We start from the raw sequence: 15887 nt of genomic DNA, 5'->3' as shown, positions 1-15887 counted from the left end.
ACAGGTTCTTACTTGCAAGATGTTATATGTACAGTTGACTCTATGTGTAACTCACTTGCATTTAAAAATTCTGTTACCTGACCATGTTGATGTGTACTGTCTTTTATGAGATGTGCAGTGATTTACAAAGTGCAACTTGAAAAAACCTTTAGCCTCAATTAAGGTTCTTTTTTTTTTCTGTACTGGTTGCATATGCCATCTGCTGTCCAAATTACAGAAACGCTGAATGAGTGCTTTAGTTACAGGTAACACCTAATAGATCTTTCCTTAATGATTTAATTATCTTTGTCTAATTACATTTTTGAAATGCAAAGCTTCTAATACATTAACTTCCTTTTTTTGGATAATGAAGGAAGTTAACTTTTCTAATAAGATGGTTGAGTGGATCCTAAGGAAAAATTAAAGATGTTGAAGGGTCTCATAGGGGGAGGAAGGGAAGAGAACAACATGCTCCTTTGTAATGATGGATTAAAATGATTCTTATGAAATTTTTATTTTCCAGGTAATGAAGGAAGTCCAAAGTGCACTGAACACAGCAGCTGCAGATGACAGTAAACTTGTGCTGTTCAGTGCAGTTGGTAGCATTTTCTGCTGTGGTCTTGATTTTATTTATTTTATACGACGTTTAACGGATGATAGAAAAAAGGAAAGCACTAAGATGGCAGAAGCTATTAGGTATGTATGGTTATCTTCAGTCATCTGATGGGTATTGTTCATCATATGGCCTAGCTTGTTCTATCTTTATTTCAGAAGCCTCTTATTCAAAAATATCTCAGGCATTCACCTGTTACATTATAGAGCGCAGCACTTCTTTATGCTTCTTGTCCTTTTCTATTTGGGTTGTCATTTCATGCATTTTTAATTTTAAATTTTAACTGTGAAAACTGGGAGTATTGCAATACTCCTCCAGTTAAAACCAATATTAAAATACTTCAATAGCCTTAGGGTTTCCAGAAAACAAATTTAATACACCAAAATTCAAGACATGTATTGAATGAGTAAATTGATATAGTACATTCAGAGAAGTGGAATGATGGATATTTTAGAGGAGTAGATTAATAGTGGTGATCATCATCCCAGTGCCAGGTACCAAACCTAGTATTTAAACAAATTGATCTGAACTATTACCAAGTAGAAGAAAATATATGGAAAAAAGTATAGATCTTGGAGACACATTTTAACAATACAAACAAGTACATTTGAGCACTGGTTTTGACATCATGGTCTCTTGCATTCTTCCAGAGTATCTATATTCTTTCAGAGCCCTTCTTCCGTTATTGTTATCAATGGTCATGTTTCTAAAAAAAGGCCATGGACATGTAAAGCCTGTTTCATTGGAAGCACAGTTGGTTCATGAAGATGATTATAGTTATTTTTATCAAAGGGAATTCTTAAGTCATTTCATGTAAAAATTGCTTATGCAGTGACTTCAGACATGGCCAGAAGCTCTTAGCACTGAGCTTCTATCACTATTTTTATTTGGGCCCTTCCAGAAACCAGTTTTGTCACCTAATGTTCATTGTTAATAATATGAAGAAGATGACTTAAAAGACTTAGGAACACGTACCCTCCCTTTCAAATAAGGCATTTTTCATGTATATTCTAGAAATGGTCCTCTCTGGGATATTCAGACACGATTAAAATTATCTTAAGTGTCTGGATGGGATGTTTGTATGATGCATGAGATGGTTCTAGGTTTAGATTTGTGTTTTTTGCATTTAGCTATTTCAGTTCACTAGAATGAGTTAAGGAGGAGTGTGATAACCTTTAGTGTTAAATGGAATATAGTAAAATTGTTCTGTTATGCAGAAATCCAAAAATTCGTAACAGATAGGGAGCAAACTTTAAAATTACATGTGTATGTATTCATACACACGTGACTGGTTTTTCCTAAGAAGCTTTTGGAGGCATTACTGTTTGAGAACAGAGAAGCATCCATATTTTGTGGGTACTGGAATGAATTGTCATTTTTTGTTGTCAATGAGGATGAGAATATGCATATGCCACCTAATAGTGTAGTACCAGAGCATTATTACTGACTAAAAGAAGGGAGATGGGGACGTTTACAGATGTGTGATATGGGATAATAGAGCTCTACTATTAATGTTTATCGTTTTAAAAAGCAGATTTATTTGTTAAGAGCTCCTCAAGGAAGACCAATAATGCTCTGGCCATCTTCATTTTTACCTTATTACTGTCACTTAAAAACACAGGGTAAATACCTTACACTGATGCCATACATAAATGCAGTGAGGACCAAGCAGGGCTGTGCCACCCAGAGGTGTGGAAAGGCTGCAGCCTTATCTGGGAGCAGTGGGACACATGGATGTACCAAAGTGCTGTATCAGCTGATGCTTGTAGAGGGGTGTTAAATCTGCACCTGCCCAACTACTATGATGGGTTGGGCTGGGAGCGATGGTAGGCTTTTACAGAACCAGAAAATGGTTGAGGTTGGAAGGGACATTTGCAGGTCATCTTGTTCAACCTGTTCAAACAAGGTCACCTAGAGCAGGTTGGCCAGGACCATTTCCTGCGGTTCTTTTTTAAATCTCCCAAGACTGTGAGTCCATGACTTTGTTGGCTGCCTTTCCTGCTGTTCAGAGGGAACCTCCCATGTTTCAGTTTGTGCCCACTGCCTCAATGGGCACCACTGAAAAGAGCCTGGGTCTGTCTTTGCATCCCCTTTAAGGTACTTTTTTACACTTTGATGACATCCCCTGAGCCTTCTCTTTTCCAGCCTGAGCATGCCCAGCTCACTGAGCCCCTGAGTCACCTTGATGCCCCTTTGCTAGATCACCTTGGAGTCTCCCTTTCACTGAGGAGACCATAATAACACTGGAGCTGAGCAGGGGGGCAGGATCAACTCCTGCACACTCCACACAACACTGCTCCTAAAGCAGTGCAGGATAGCACTGGCACACTGCTGGCTCAAGTTCAACTTGGTATCCACTGGGAACCCTAGCTCAATTTCTGCCAAGCTGCTTTCCAGCTTGTCTTCCAGCATACATTGATGCCTGGGGTTGTTCCTCCCTGGGCACAATGCTTTGCACTTCCCTTGTTTAGCTTTAGGAGGTTCCTGTCAGCTCATTTCTCCAGCCAGTCAAGGTCCCTCTGGATGGCAGCACAATCCTCTGGTGTATCAGCCTGGTTTTGTATCCTGAGCAAACTCACTCAGGATAAGCTCTTCCCCATCAACCAAATCATCAGCAAAGCTGTTGAACAGTGCTGGACCCATCACTGACGCCATGGGGTGCAACAATTAAATCACTGGCCTGTGCCATGAGTCACCACCCTCTGGGCCAGCCATTCCCACGTTTTCCAGTCCACCTCACTGTCTGCTCATCCAGCTCATACATCAACAGCGTGACTCTGAAACTCTTATGTGAGACAGTGCTGAAATCCTCACTCTGAGCTCTGCAGAGACAATATCCACCTCTCTCCCCTCATCCACCAAATAACCACCTCATTGTGGAAGGTTGTCAGGTTGGGTTTGAAAGTGATGTTATTGTGAAGATGAATTATTATGCAGTTTTCAAGGGCTGTTATATTTTACACTCTCAATATATGTAGTGAGCGCGTGTTTCTGTTTCTCTTCAGGAATTTTGTGAATACTTTTATTCAGTTTAAGAAGCCTATCATTGTAGCAGTAAATGGCCCAGCCATTGGACTTGGAGCATCTATATTGCCTCTGTGTGACGTGGTCTGGGCCAACGAGAAGGCCTGGTTTCAGACACCATACACTACTTTTGGACAAAGTCCAGATGGATGTTCATCCCTTACATTCCCTCGGATTATGGGCCTGGCTTCTGTAAGTAGCTTGCAGGGTAGGGGCTGACAGCTTCACAATTCAGTTGGGATAATTTATCCAGTGTGATTTCAAGACTTTTTGCCTTCCTTTTTCTTAATTTTTTTCTTTCTCTCATGAAAACCTTTCATGAGAAGCCACCCTTTATAGCTTTTCTGCTCCATGCTCTTACAACTTACTCTTCACCTGCATGCATGAAACAGAAAGCAGGCACGGGATTTAATCCCCCCTTTGACCCTGATGGTGTCAGAAGGATCATGTCCTGTGTACCCAGACACACCTCCCCTGCTGCTGCCTCGTGGGGACCAGCCACAGGTGTCTCGCATTCAGCACAGCACCAGTGTGGCACTTGGTGTCACTGCACAGCAGAGCACTGTGACACCAGCCAGGAGCAGTCTTATGCCACTATGCAAAATAACTATTTCAGCTTCCACGCACCCCTAACAAAAAGCTACTTAAGTATCTCCAACCTATGTTATTTTCATGTTGCTTAGTGTTCTTTTGCACTGTGTTCTTTGAAAACTGAGACCTATGTCCTATTCCAGTTTGGCCAGTAAGAAACAAGTGCTTGTGGCTACACCTGTTTTCCAAAATCACTGTTTGTTATAAAAGCCATTTCTTCCCTGTAGGTATTTATTGATTTAAAAAATATATATTAAAACACCAGTTCTAAAAGATCTAATAGCTAATTGTGTCATATTTGGATTTAGTTATTAGAAGAGAACAGAAAAGGTAACTGAAATAGATTAACAGTTATAAGAGTATCTTTAATATCTTAGCATGTTTCAAATTACTGATTGTTCCTTTCCCTTTTTATTTGGCCATCCATCCATTCATCCATCCATTCCATACATCCTCGTCCTTTAAAGACTTGTGGTTGTTACTTTTCATTTCTTTAGAAGTTGTACAAAAAATACAAGCTCTTCCCTAGTGCACTCTTTCATGTGTGTTTGTGAATGCTCTCATTCTTATATATAAAGATTTTAGTTGAAAGCTTCCAGTGGTAAGAATTCCAAAATGATCAGTGCAAAAAGGGAAAAAAATCCACTGTTTTTGTAATATCATTGACACTCTGCAGCAAAGTAGTGTCTCTATGGGACAAAGCTGAACTTTACTCAGTACATTTCATGAAATATGTTCAGAATCCATACTGAAGACTTTGATGTAGATATAGAAGATATGTTTTTGAAGATACGTATAGGAGATACAGAAGTATGTTCTTGTCTGTAAAAGAGAGAGAGAGAGAGGTCAGCAGGAAGATGTTATGAGTGAAATGCAAAACATTCAGGGGAAAAAATAGACAAAGCAAAAAAGTAAGGCCTCTGTATGCATCATAACATTTTCTACAAATATATCAATTCATCAGGAGTAGCGCCACCCCTAACTCTTGTAAGTCAGTCTTAAAATGCAATGTTGTTAGCTGCAGCTATGTAAAAATGTTCCATTGCAAGATTCCTGGAAATATCTTCCATGTGGGGTCAGTCACCTTCTGTGGATGAGCAGGTCTGTCATGGATGGGGATTTTTTTTCCCTTGTTTTCAACCATGGGTTTATTCCAGGAAATTTGAAGCCCAAACCTTAGGCTTCAAAACTGATACCATCTTGGAATTACCAAGAATTTTAGAAGTGTCCCTCAACTTGTCTTTTGAGTTTTGAAAATAATCTGTAATACATTGAGGTGATGTCTGTATGGGGAGATGTTATTATGGATCTGCCATGGAGCTCTTGCTCTGGTTGTCAGGTCCTAGATATGAAGGCCAGGAGCTGTGTGATCACACATCACACACTGGGTCTCCCTGCCAGGCCCCAGCACACTTGGCAGGATGTCTTAGCTTTTCTGTCAGTCAGGAGGGAAACACAGTTCCATAGTGCCTGGAGTCCCTGTCACAGCCAGGATCTGGGGTGGCTCAGAGGCCAGCTGCCTCCTGATCGTTGTGCAAGAGAGCTGAGCTGCTCCATGGCCCCTGGTGCCTGTGGCCTTGCACCAAAGGACCCTGGTGAACCTCAAAGTCCTCACTGGAAGAGAGTCCAGAGGTCCAAGTGAAGTTCCTCTGTGGAAGGAGAAAATGAAGGTTGCTAATGAGAATCTTAGTGAAATATTTTTGTCACATTCATTTCTATGGCTGTAGTATATTTCTTAGAAAGTAACCACCAAGTGAGTTAACTTTTACAGCAGGTACAAGGCATGATTATGATTAAAGCTTGTTTAGCAGTTGGTCTCCAGCAGATGTTGTGTATAGATCAAAAGTGAAGATGCCAGAGCAAGAGATTTCCCTTCAAAACCTGTCAAGTGAGAACATCAATGGGAATGTTCATTTCTTGTGAGACTTTATGCTAATACTGTGATACAGCTGGCAGAAGTAAGATAGCTGCACCATTCTTACTTAGGGTGTTTCATGTTCAGGGGAACTCAGCAGTTGCAACTAAGTTTTAGGGGGAAAAAAAGGCTTTCTAGCATTGGTTTTTATCCTTGCAAAGATACATGTGAAGAATATGTAGACCTGACCACCTGGCTTAAATGCTCGCCTATCATAACTATTAGTTAGATTGACTTCACATTTTGATCTTTCATAGAAATGTTAAGTGGTTTTTAAATTATTTTGGAAGACTAATTTTTTCCCCACCTGTGCAGGAAAAAGCATTCCTTTTTTTAGACAACCATGTGTACATCTCTGATTTTTATCTAGTATTTCAGGCTATTATTATTCACATACATTCTGGAAAATGAGAAGGAATGGTTAATAAACATGTATATTTGATACTGTGGTCACAGAAGGTAGAACTATAGGGTATCGAACTCTATCATAGTGCAAGAGATTTGGGTTTTTATCAACTAATATATGTGAATCACAGCTTTCCATAGTAACTGTGAGAGATGTGCTGATGGTAAAATATGCCAGGAAACTGGCTGGGTTTTTTTCTTGCATTCCTAATGGACTGGCAGTCAGGAAGTTAAATGCCAGTAGAGCCCAGACTTTGTATTTTATTAGAAAGGAACAAATAAGAGACTACAGAGTTTCCAAATTGCTTCACGTGTAAAATGCAATACTAGGAACATGTAGCATAGCAAATAAATACTTATTTCTTAAGTTAATAATTCATTATTTGAGATCCTTAACTGAAAGTTGCTGAAATAATTACCAGAAGTTCTACTATTGGAAAACATTAAAAACCTCAGTATTTTCCCCTCAGAAGTGTTACATCTGTCAGGTTTGTGTTTTAGAACAGCCTTATTTCCTATATTTCAAGAATCCACTAATGGGTTTGTCACATTGTTCAGTGGAAATAAATCATTATGAAACAATAACTGATTTTTTTTTTGAGGTTGACTATTACTCTGACTTTTTAATTTCCACTGCCTGTTTCTATGTAAATGTCACTGCAAACTGTATAAAAAGCTTCACTAAAGCTAGAATTAAAGTCGCTGTAGGACAAAACTTTAATGGGAAAATTGGTAAATAGTAAAGTGCATGATAATTACAAATCAAAAACATTTACAGAACTAGAAAGAGCATCTTGTTGCATAGAAGGTAGTACTCGATTCTGTGAGATGTGAAGGAAGGCTCGTTCGGGGAGGTTTAGTCCGACTGTAACTATTATTAACCCTAGTTGGCTTGAAGTGCAGAAGACAATGATCTTTTTAATGTCATTTTGGGTAAGGGCGCATGTGGCTGCAAATAGTTTGGATAGGGCTCCCAGGCATAGGCATAGGGTTAGGGCAGTTTGGTTGTTGCTGAATAGGGGGTGAGTTCAGATGAGCAGGAAGATTCCAGCTACTACTATTGTGCTAAAATGGAGTAGGGCGGATATGGGGGTTGGTCCTTCTATTGCAGCTGGGATACAACCATGTGCAAAATCTTTTAAATACTGGGGGTTTTTAATAAGATAAATCCTTTAAGTATAATCAGATACTTAAAGGATTTATCATTTCAGTATTGGACTCTTGAAGAAATGAAATTGGTCAGAAATTGGAATACATCATTATAAAGGGCAAGCTGATGTGTTTATTGCTGTTTTACAGATTTGCCAGGCATTATAACCTATTCTCACATACACAGATAACCAAGTGAGCAATACTGTAAGAAAGCCAGAGCTAACAAATATTCACAGCCAGGAAATGACTAAAGACATTTTCACATTTAACCATTAATCATAGACATCCACATTTCAATAACTACTGACCTAGTACTGGTCAACAACACGGATCAGCCAGCTGTAAGCCAGTATTTTTCTTTTTTTTAATTAAAACTTGGAAGAGCTGTAATAAAACTATTTCAAACAGTGCAGGCATTTTTCTTATTTGTTTTGAACATTTTTCCTTTGAGTTTTGTCTCATTACATTTCATACCAGAAGTAACTTTTTATCCCTTCAGGCCAATGAAATGTTGTTCAGTGGAAGGAAGCTGACGGCGCAGGAAGCTTGTGCCAAAGGACTCGTCTCCCAAGTGTTCTGGCCAGGAACATTCACACAGGAAGTAATGGTTCGAATTAAAGAACTTGTCACATGTAATTCAGTTGTAAGTTTCCTTTATCTTCTTGTATTTTTATGATTAGATGAATAAGAATTAATCTAAGTAGTACTGGACTGCATCTTCTTGTCCTGGGGGGAAAAAAAAAGTCTTCTCGTGAAACAAGGACTGCATTATAATACAGCAATGTTTTTTGACAAATGTTTATGTATCTTTTTGGTTTGGGTTTTTTTTTAGGATTCTTTTTAAAGTTTCTACCTGATTCTTCTTAACTGCAGTGTACTGTGGCACTTGATAAGGAACATAAACTTAACCAGCATTGGATTTTTATAATGTAATCTGGTATTAACAGAGTTGCTGAAGTCCAACTTACTCTAATCAACAGTATTAACAGTTGCCCTAAAATCTGCACAGAAACACAGAAATCTTGAGTTAGGTCGAGTTCTAATTTAAATTACCAAGGAAATAAGTACAGTCTTTGAGGTTGTGCTGGACTTTGTTTTATGAGTAAAACATAGTGGTTGTATGTGCTACTGGCAGTTGCACAAGATGGCATCAAATAGTGGTAATTTTAACCTTCTTACAACGAAAGATGCAGTACAAATTAACTGTTCTATGCATTAGAAATTTTGGATTTTAAAAGCAAATTATTAATTTTCTAAACAGACCAAACAAATGAGATTTTTTTCAGTGTCTTTTAAGTGCTCAAGAAATCAATATCTGGCCACTTGTTAGAGCAGTTTAGGATAAAAATGTTATGATTAGCCTTCACTACTATGGACTTGCACTTTCCTTACAAAAGTTACAAAACCATATATATACATTTTTCATGGTTATTTTATGATTTTCATTATTTTCACACTTCTGTGCACTTTTAAATTGTGGTGGTATAAGGCAAAGGAAATTTTGTGGGGTGCCACAAGGAAGATGGCATTTCTTACAAGAGAAACATTTCTTACAGTCATAGTAATGAATTGATAAGCTTAAGTTGATAATCAGCTCCAGCATTTGTCCACATAAACCTGTTATATGCCCATAGAAGCACCTGGGGTGCTCATTTCTCACCCAACTCCCCCTTTTTTTTCATTTTGGCCCAGGTACTTGAAGAATCCAAAGCTTTAGTACGGAACATCATGAAGGTGGACTTGGAACAAGCAAATGAAAAGGAGTGTGAAGTTTTGAAGAAAATCTGGGGCTCAGCACAAGGGATGGACTCAATGTTAAAATATCTGCAGAACAGAATTGATGAATTCTGATGAGATGCCCGTGACACTGGAATTGTATTTCTTGGACATCAGGGCAAGCAAAATAAGCCCATTTAAAAAACCCTTATATAAACTAACCCCTTGCTCAGCTTGGGAACAGGAGTGGACACACACCCCCCTCCCCTTTTATTGTCAAGGGGTTTAAAAGTACTGTATCTCTTAAATTTGAACAAAACTCCTTTCTCCCTGATTGTTACACGCAGATGTATACACACACAAGTGTATGTGTGTGCATATATCTATATATGTCTTTTATATATATATATATATTTATATATATATAGAGAGATATAAATGTAATATGTGTGAGAGTGTGTATGTAGACACACACACACACACACTAGGTTAAAAATCATAGAGTGCACTACCAAACATCTCTTTAAAAGCTCTAGTTTTTGTTATCTTTGGCTAGTACTGTATCAAATAGAGAATTAATTAAAAAGTGAATGGTGTTGCATTATTTTCTGTGTGGCAGGGAAGTCTGGAGTAATGCTTTTCTTTTTCATGAGAATACAGAATTGAAACGGGTATTAGCCAGCCCTTGCTTTCTCTGCCCAGTGAGTCAGCTTAGAGAAAAGGTATTGTCTCAGAAGAAGGTTGAAATACCTCAAGTAATGGAACATTCTGAAACTTTGGGGTAAATAAACCCTATTATGCTTAAATCTTACATATCCCCAAAAAGAGAGTGTGCTCAGGATTAATGCTAAGGAAACACTCTGTTATTTTTGAGGGGGGAGGTATGGAGGGGTGGGAGGAAGGGGCAGGAGTATGTCTGATTCTTACCCAGACAGCATGAAGAAACCACTGTCTCTTAGAGAAAGGGAATGAGGGAGAGCCAGAGGGAAATGGAAGGGGGAAGGAAGGAAAAAAAAAAAACAAAAAAAACAAAAAAAAAAAAACCAAAAAAAAAAACCACACAAAAAAGCTTGTTTTGCAGTATTAGTGAATCACTGAATATCTTACATATGAACATCCTAAGTTATAAGTTAGTTTTTGTGGGTTTTTAAAAAGCCTCTCTGGGTTGTTTGTTTGTTTGTTTGGGGGGTTTTATTTGTTTATTTTGGTTTTTTAATAACTACATAAGTGCTCCTGTTGCTGGGTGAAAATACTACTTTATATACAGTTTGGGTTTTGTTTTTGGTTCTTTTTTCCTATTTGCTGGTTTAATTGATGTATTACACCAAAAATGCATTTTATGTTCATAAATTTTAGGTTCACTTAGAATATATTATTTAATAAGTTAATTCTTTTGGCACACTATTAAGTAAAAAAAAAAAAACCTCTTTAAAAAAACTACCTTATATTAGATGTTTAATGTTCTTTGTCTATGCTTTTTTATTATTTGAAATATACACTATATGCAGTATGGTGTAAAAGAGTGCCCTGTGTAAATAGACCTATTTTGCATTCCTTTCAGGAGTGGTTATTGATTCCTGACTGCAGATATCTATTATTACTTGGGTATCTGTGCTTGCAATCTTATTGAATGTATTATGAAGAATGAAAATGAAATCAAACCTTATTTTTGTACAGTTTTGAACTTTTTACTTGGAACTGACCCACCTCCCCTTCCCAGTGGAGAGCTGTACAGTGTGTAAATCTGCCTTTACCTTGAATTGGTACAGTATTTTTGCATCTGTGGGACCTACTTCTTTGTTCTAGTAGTTTGAACTATATATAAACTGTACAATCTGTAAAGTTTTTATAGAATAAATATTCAGCTGTGAAAACTGGTTAAATAAAACTAATATTTCTTAACACATTTTAAATGTGGTTCTCTCACAGAGTTGTCTTTTTCAAAGACACTTCCATTCTAGTTTTGAAGTTGCTGAAACAAATCTTGTAACTTAGAGGCTTGCTTTAATACTTGTTTTATGTTGTTTAAAAAGCTCTTAATTTCCTTCAAATTAAAATTTGAATATTAATTTATTGATGTAAATTTTATGTAAGTAGTTTCTCTAACAGGAGGTAGATGGAGAAAGAAGACATAGGGAGTCATTCTGCTTTTAATTATTTCATTAGAGTTCAAACTAATGTTCAGTAAATGCTTTTTTGCAAGCTCTTAAACAAGACTGTTTTCCTTACAATAGTGGGGGTTAAGTTAGAATTCCTTGGTTGAATTTGATTTTAGTGAAAAGAAGAATAAAATATACCTTTACCTACGCATTCTGTAATGTCAAACCTTTTAGAGTTCAATGTGTATAAAGATTGCTTTTCTAGCACCTCTAAGGCCATAGTGTTTATATATAGATATATAGATATAGATATATATGTGTGTGTGTGTGTGTGTGTGTGTATTAGCTGGGGGGCGGTTATTTATGCTTTCTTTAAACATGAAAGAACTGTTACAAGGAAGACATTTAGAATTAAATCAGTTGAAGGTACAGGCAGTTCACCTGAAAAAATAATTCTACTTAATTCATTTTTTTGTGTTGCTATCAGTCAGGCTGTTATGCTGCCTACAGTTTGCATGATAAAATGGGAATAATTTATTGACTGTTTTAAATTCCTGACTGGAAAAAGTCATTCAGGCCACTTCCTTTGCACTGTCAGTAACTAACTTGACACTATTAACAAATTTCTCATGCATAAGTGGCACACACCTTTTGTCCATACACTGGACTACAGGAATAATGTTTCTTCAGGAAAACACTGTCCCATTCTTTTCAGCATGGGTCAGTGAGTATCTTTTGATGTGTGTGAAGGTTACAGTCAAGTCTAGTTCAGTCTCTGCAAAGCCATAATAGAATGACAGGAACATTATAGACCTCTAATAACAAGCAAGATAAGCTGAAATATCATAGAAACTGACTTAAGACATTTTTTAAGAGTGTTTTCAAGGCTTTTCTTCACAGAAGAGACAGGTCTTTGTTGAGCCTGATTCATTGCTGATGCTTGTAGTGTTTTACATAAATTCGCAGTACTGCATACATTACCTAACCTGAAGCATCAGTTTTAGGCTTTGATGACTGAAGCCAGCCATAGTCACAGATGTTCTCCCAGACATATGTGAACTCTGCAGCTAGCATTTCTTCTAAAGCTCTAGATTTGGGGTCACAGCCTCCCAGAAGTACTTCAAAATGGATCTTCTGTGTTAATTCTTTTGTGAATTTGGAGGATTTTGGAAGAGCACAAATTGTATCTTTGTAAATGACTGCCAAGAGAACTTCCATAAGGCTTTTTTTTTTTTTTTTCTTAACAGAAAGTTTCCTGGTTTTCCTCCTTCAGGCACAAAGGCGAATCTCCTGTTTGGGTGCCAGTGTCTAGTCAATGGCTAGCAGAATTAGGAATAATGGTATTGGAATATAAAATTCAGCTAGTTTTATAGCCCTGCTCATTCCTGACCCCTGCATCTCCTGTCAAGACTATCCATTATCCTGACTGTAATCACTACTACACAATTTGCTTACATTAGTTATGGAACATAGAGACAATCTGTGAGGCAACTGGCTGTGTTTGTGCTGAATAATTGAAAAGTAGCACAGGAGCCTTGAAAGTGCAGTGTAGGAGTTTGAGTTTTCTTTCTGAAATAGGCAACAGCCCAGGCACTACCCAAAACAGCATTGGGCACTGGACTGCACCAACCACTTTCCCCATGGAAGTTCTATCACATTTAAATTTATTTTTGGAAGGAAATAAGAGAATTTTTCTCCTGATGAACAAATAGCAGCAGAGACCCATGGGCTGAAGGGTACTTGGAGCTGTTTGAAAGCCACCTGTGTGCACTTAATCCCACCATCTGCTGATGCACAACTTGGAGCAAAAATCAGAGCAAGGTCTTAACCTTGTAAGCTAGCCTACAATATTTTGGGGTAATCTGCAGATCTAAACCTGCCTGTAGATTTTTTTTCTGTGTTCACAAATCTGGGATTTGAAACAGTTCCTGTGAGCAAGTCCTCTGCTGGATTGACAACATTGCTAAGAGACACTTCCCTGTAATTCAGAAACTGCACCATTATTATTATGGAAAAATGTTCAGGAGAATTAAATTACCTATTTAGTGGGATTAATTTCCTAAAGTCAGGGATACTTGGAAAGAATAGAAAAAAACCACATAATACTGAGCTATAAATTACTTAACTGGATAAAACAGGACTTGAACCAGTTAGGGAATGAGGCAGCAAACAAAACATTTCTGCCAAATGGACAGGTAAAACTTACTTCAATAAATGGAGCCAATGCTCTGCCTGGGTTTGTTGCTGGAAGTTCAGGCGCTTTCACATTGATCTGGGACATGACAAGTGTGCTTTGGGGAGAGTATGAGGAGAGTAGGAGGAAGGAAATGCCTCAACTCACGGCTTGCCACATGATTTTCCATCCTAAGGAACTGCCACTAGCTGTCAACACAGACTGTTACAGAGCTTGCAACAGGTTTAGAGTTGGCAACTTTCAGTCATGGAGCCTTTCCAAGGAAAGAAGTATCTGGAAGGAGAGCATCTGTATGGTACATCATGGTCCTGCCTTGTACTGCCCCTCAGATTTTTTTAGGAAATACTCATAGCCCTCTGCATTTTTTTTCCTTACTCAGGGGGGATATGACTGAAGTCCTGCACCAAGCTTCCTAACAAACAAACTCTAAATATAATTATCTCTTGAGGTACTCACAGGATGAAAAGCGGTTTGATGGGCAAAGATGCTGAAGTGTGATGCAAAATGAGAAGATTGTGATTAAACTCTGGTCCTCCTCATCCTTCGTGCACAGGGAAAAATACAACAAATAAGTAGAATTAGAAACCACCAAAAAAACAGTGTGTAGGACATAAAAGGAGCTACAGAAAGAAGTAGAGGAGTGGCAGCTGTTCTCCCTGAAGTCCTCATTCTTACTGTGCTCAGTTCTGGAAGAGCTACAGTTGACAAGAACATCAGGTGTTTGTATACCTGTTCCACACAGTCTGGAGGACATTATCAGCACCTGTGTCTAGACTCAGATTTTGAGTCTCAGGCCCTGGTCTTCATAGGGGACTTCAACCACCCTGATAGCTCCTGGAAGGACAACACAGAGAAGGGAAGGCAGAGGCAGTGCAAGGAGGATGGAGCCAGCAAGATTAGATCAGCAAACAGATTTTTTACAGATATTAAACATTTTAAACATAATTGGTTGAAAACAGTTTTCAGTGAGGAAAAGAAAAAGCAGTAGGTGTGCAAGAATTATATTATTGAGGTACCTCAAAACCTGAAAATAAGTGAGGCATTTCTGGAAATCTGTGGATAGCCTACATTTAAAATGCCATTCAGCTCCTCACTGCACTTCCTAACAGCAGGATGCTTCCACCCAATGCTCACATGGTAAATTAATGCTTTGGGAATGAAACTCACTGAGCAAGAGATGTGACACCTCTCCTTCTAGACAGTTCTGGACACACAGGCATTAAAACCACAGTTTTGCCACTGAGCTGGGACAGGACCTGAGGGAATGGCCTGAAGTTGTGTCAGAGGAGGTTTAGGTTGGATATTAGAAAAAGGCTCTTTCCCAGAGGGTGGTTGGGCACTGGAACAGGCTCCCCAGGGCAGTGATCACAACACCAAGCCTGGCAGAGTACAAGAAGCATTTGGACAAGCTCTCAGGCACATGGTGTGAGTCTTGGGATGTCCTACACAGGGCCAGGAGTTGGACTTGCAATCCTTCTAACTCAGGATGCTCTGTGATTCTAAGCAATACAGCAGTCTGTAGTGCTAATATATACAAAATAATTAATTGAGTCATATAAAAATTGCCCAGAAGTTTCTGACTGCAGGGTTTGGTTGGCTGAAAATAAACGAGACTTCAGAAATCCTCAGCAGAGTCATGTATCCCAGGAAGAGGCTTTGAACGCAGGAAGTTCCCTGATGGACAGTACCTCGCCAGCACTACACAAGAACCTAACACATCATCATTATTTGCCCATCTCGGGCTTTTCTAGAGCTCTTCTGAGCTCATCCTGACCTAGGAGAGCAGCTGTAACCTTAGAAGAGCTGCAGCACCCACAGCCAGAGGTGCATTGTCGCTGAGCACAGCAGCCCGGCCGGGCGGGGCACGGCTGAGATAAGCGCCGGATTCTCCCTCAGGGCCCCGCCTCAAACTGAAACCACGGGAGGAGGAAGGAGAATCAGAGCATCATTCCCCAAACCCACGGGCACCGCAGGAAAGAGGCACGGCCGATTAAGGAGCTCCTCCATCGCTGTTCCTATCGGGCACAGCAGGGGCTCTGTCTGAGGAGCTGCAGAGGGGCCGTGCCCGGACCCTGCAAATCCCTGATGGTGAAAGAGCAGGAGCAGCACTGCTCAGGCTCCAGCCTTGCCCACTGTCGCCCCTAGGCCAAGGCACTATCGGCACCTCACAGCTCGATCCCAGCTCACAGCAGCAGCCCT

General features: G+C 39.1%; 1 protein-coding gene across 3 annotated transcripts in view; it reads left to right on the top strand.

Annotated features, from left to right (window-relative positions):
- The window catches only part of CDYL (chromodomain Y like), a 105741-nt gene extending 94433 nt beyond the window's left edge, over positions 1 to 11308 (top strand). For 2 of the 3 annotated variants that reach the window (XM_054516437.1, XM_036378594.2), the window contains 4 exons: positions 503 to 675; positions 3598 to 3808; positions 8179 to 8322; positions 9372 to 11308. In XM_054516437.1, the coding sequence (XP_054372412.1) occupies positions 503 to 675; positions 3598 to 3808; positions 8179 to 8322; positions 9372 to 9530 (687 nt within the window). In that variant the 3' untranslated portion in view covers positions 9531 to 11308. Of the gene's footprint in view, positions 1 to 502; positions 676 to 3597; positions 3809 to 4674; positions 4741 to 8178; positions 8323 to 9371 lie in introns of those variants that run through there. The other variant, XM_054516435.1, reaches the window with a different exon arrangement.
- The last annotated feature ends 4579 nt before the right edge of the window (positions 11309 to 15887 follow it).

This window comes from Molothrus ater, chromosome 1 (genome assembly GCF_012460135.2).
Source record: "Molothrus ater isolate BHLD 08-10-18 breed brown headed cowbird chromosome 1, BPBGC_Mater_1.1, whole genome shotgun sequence".
NCBI lineage: Eukaryota > Metazoa > Chordata > Aves > Passeriformes > Icteridae > Molothrus > Molothrus ater.
The sequence above is the reverse complement of the archived record's forward strand: the minus strand, read 5'-3'. Positions and strand labels throughout refer to the sequence as shown.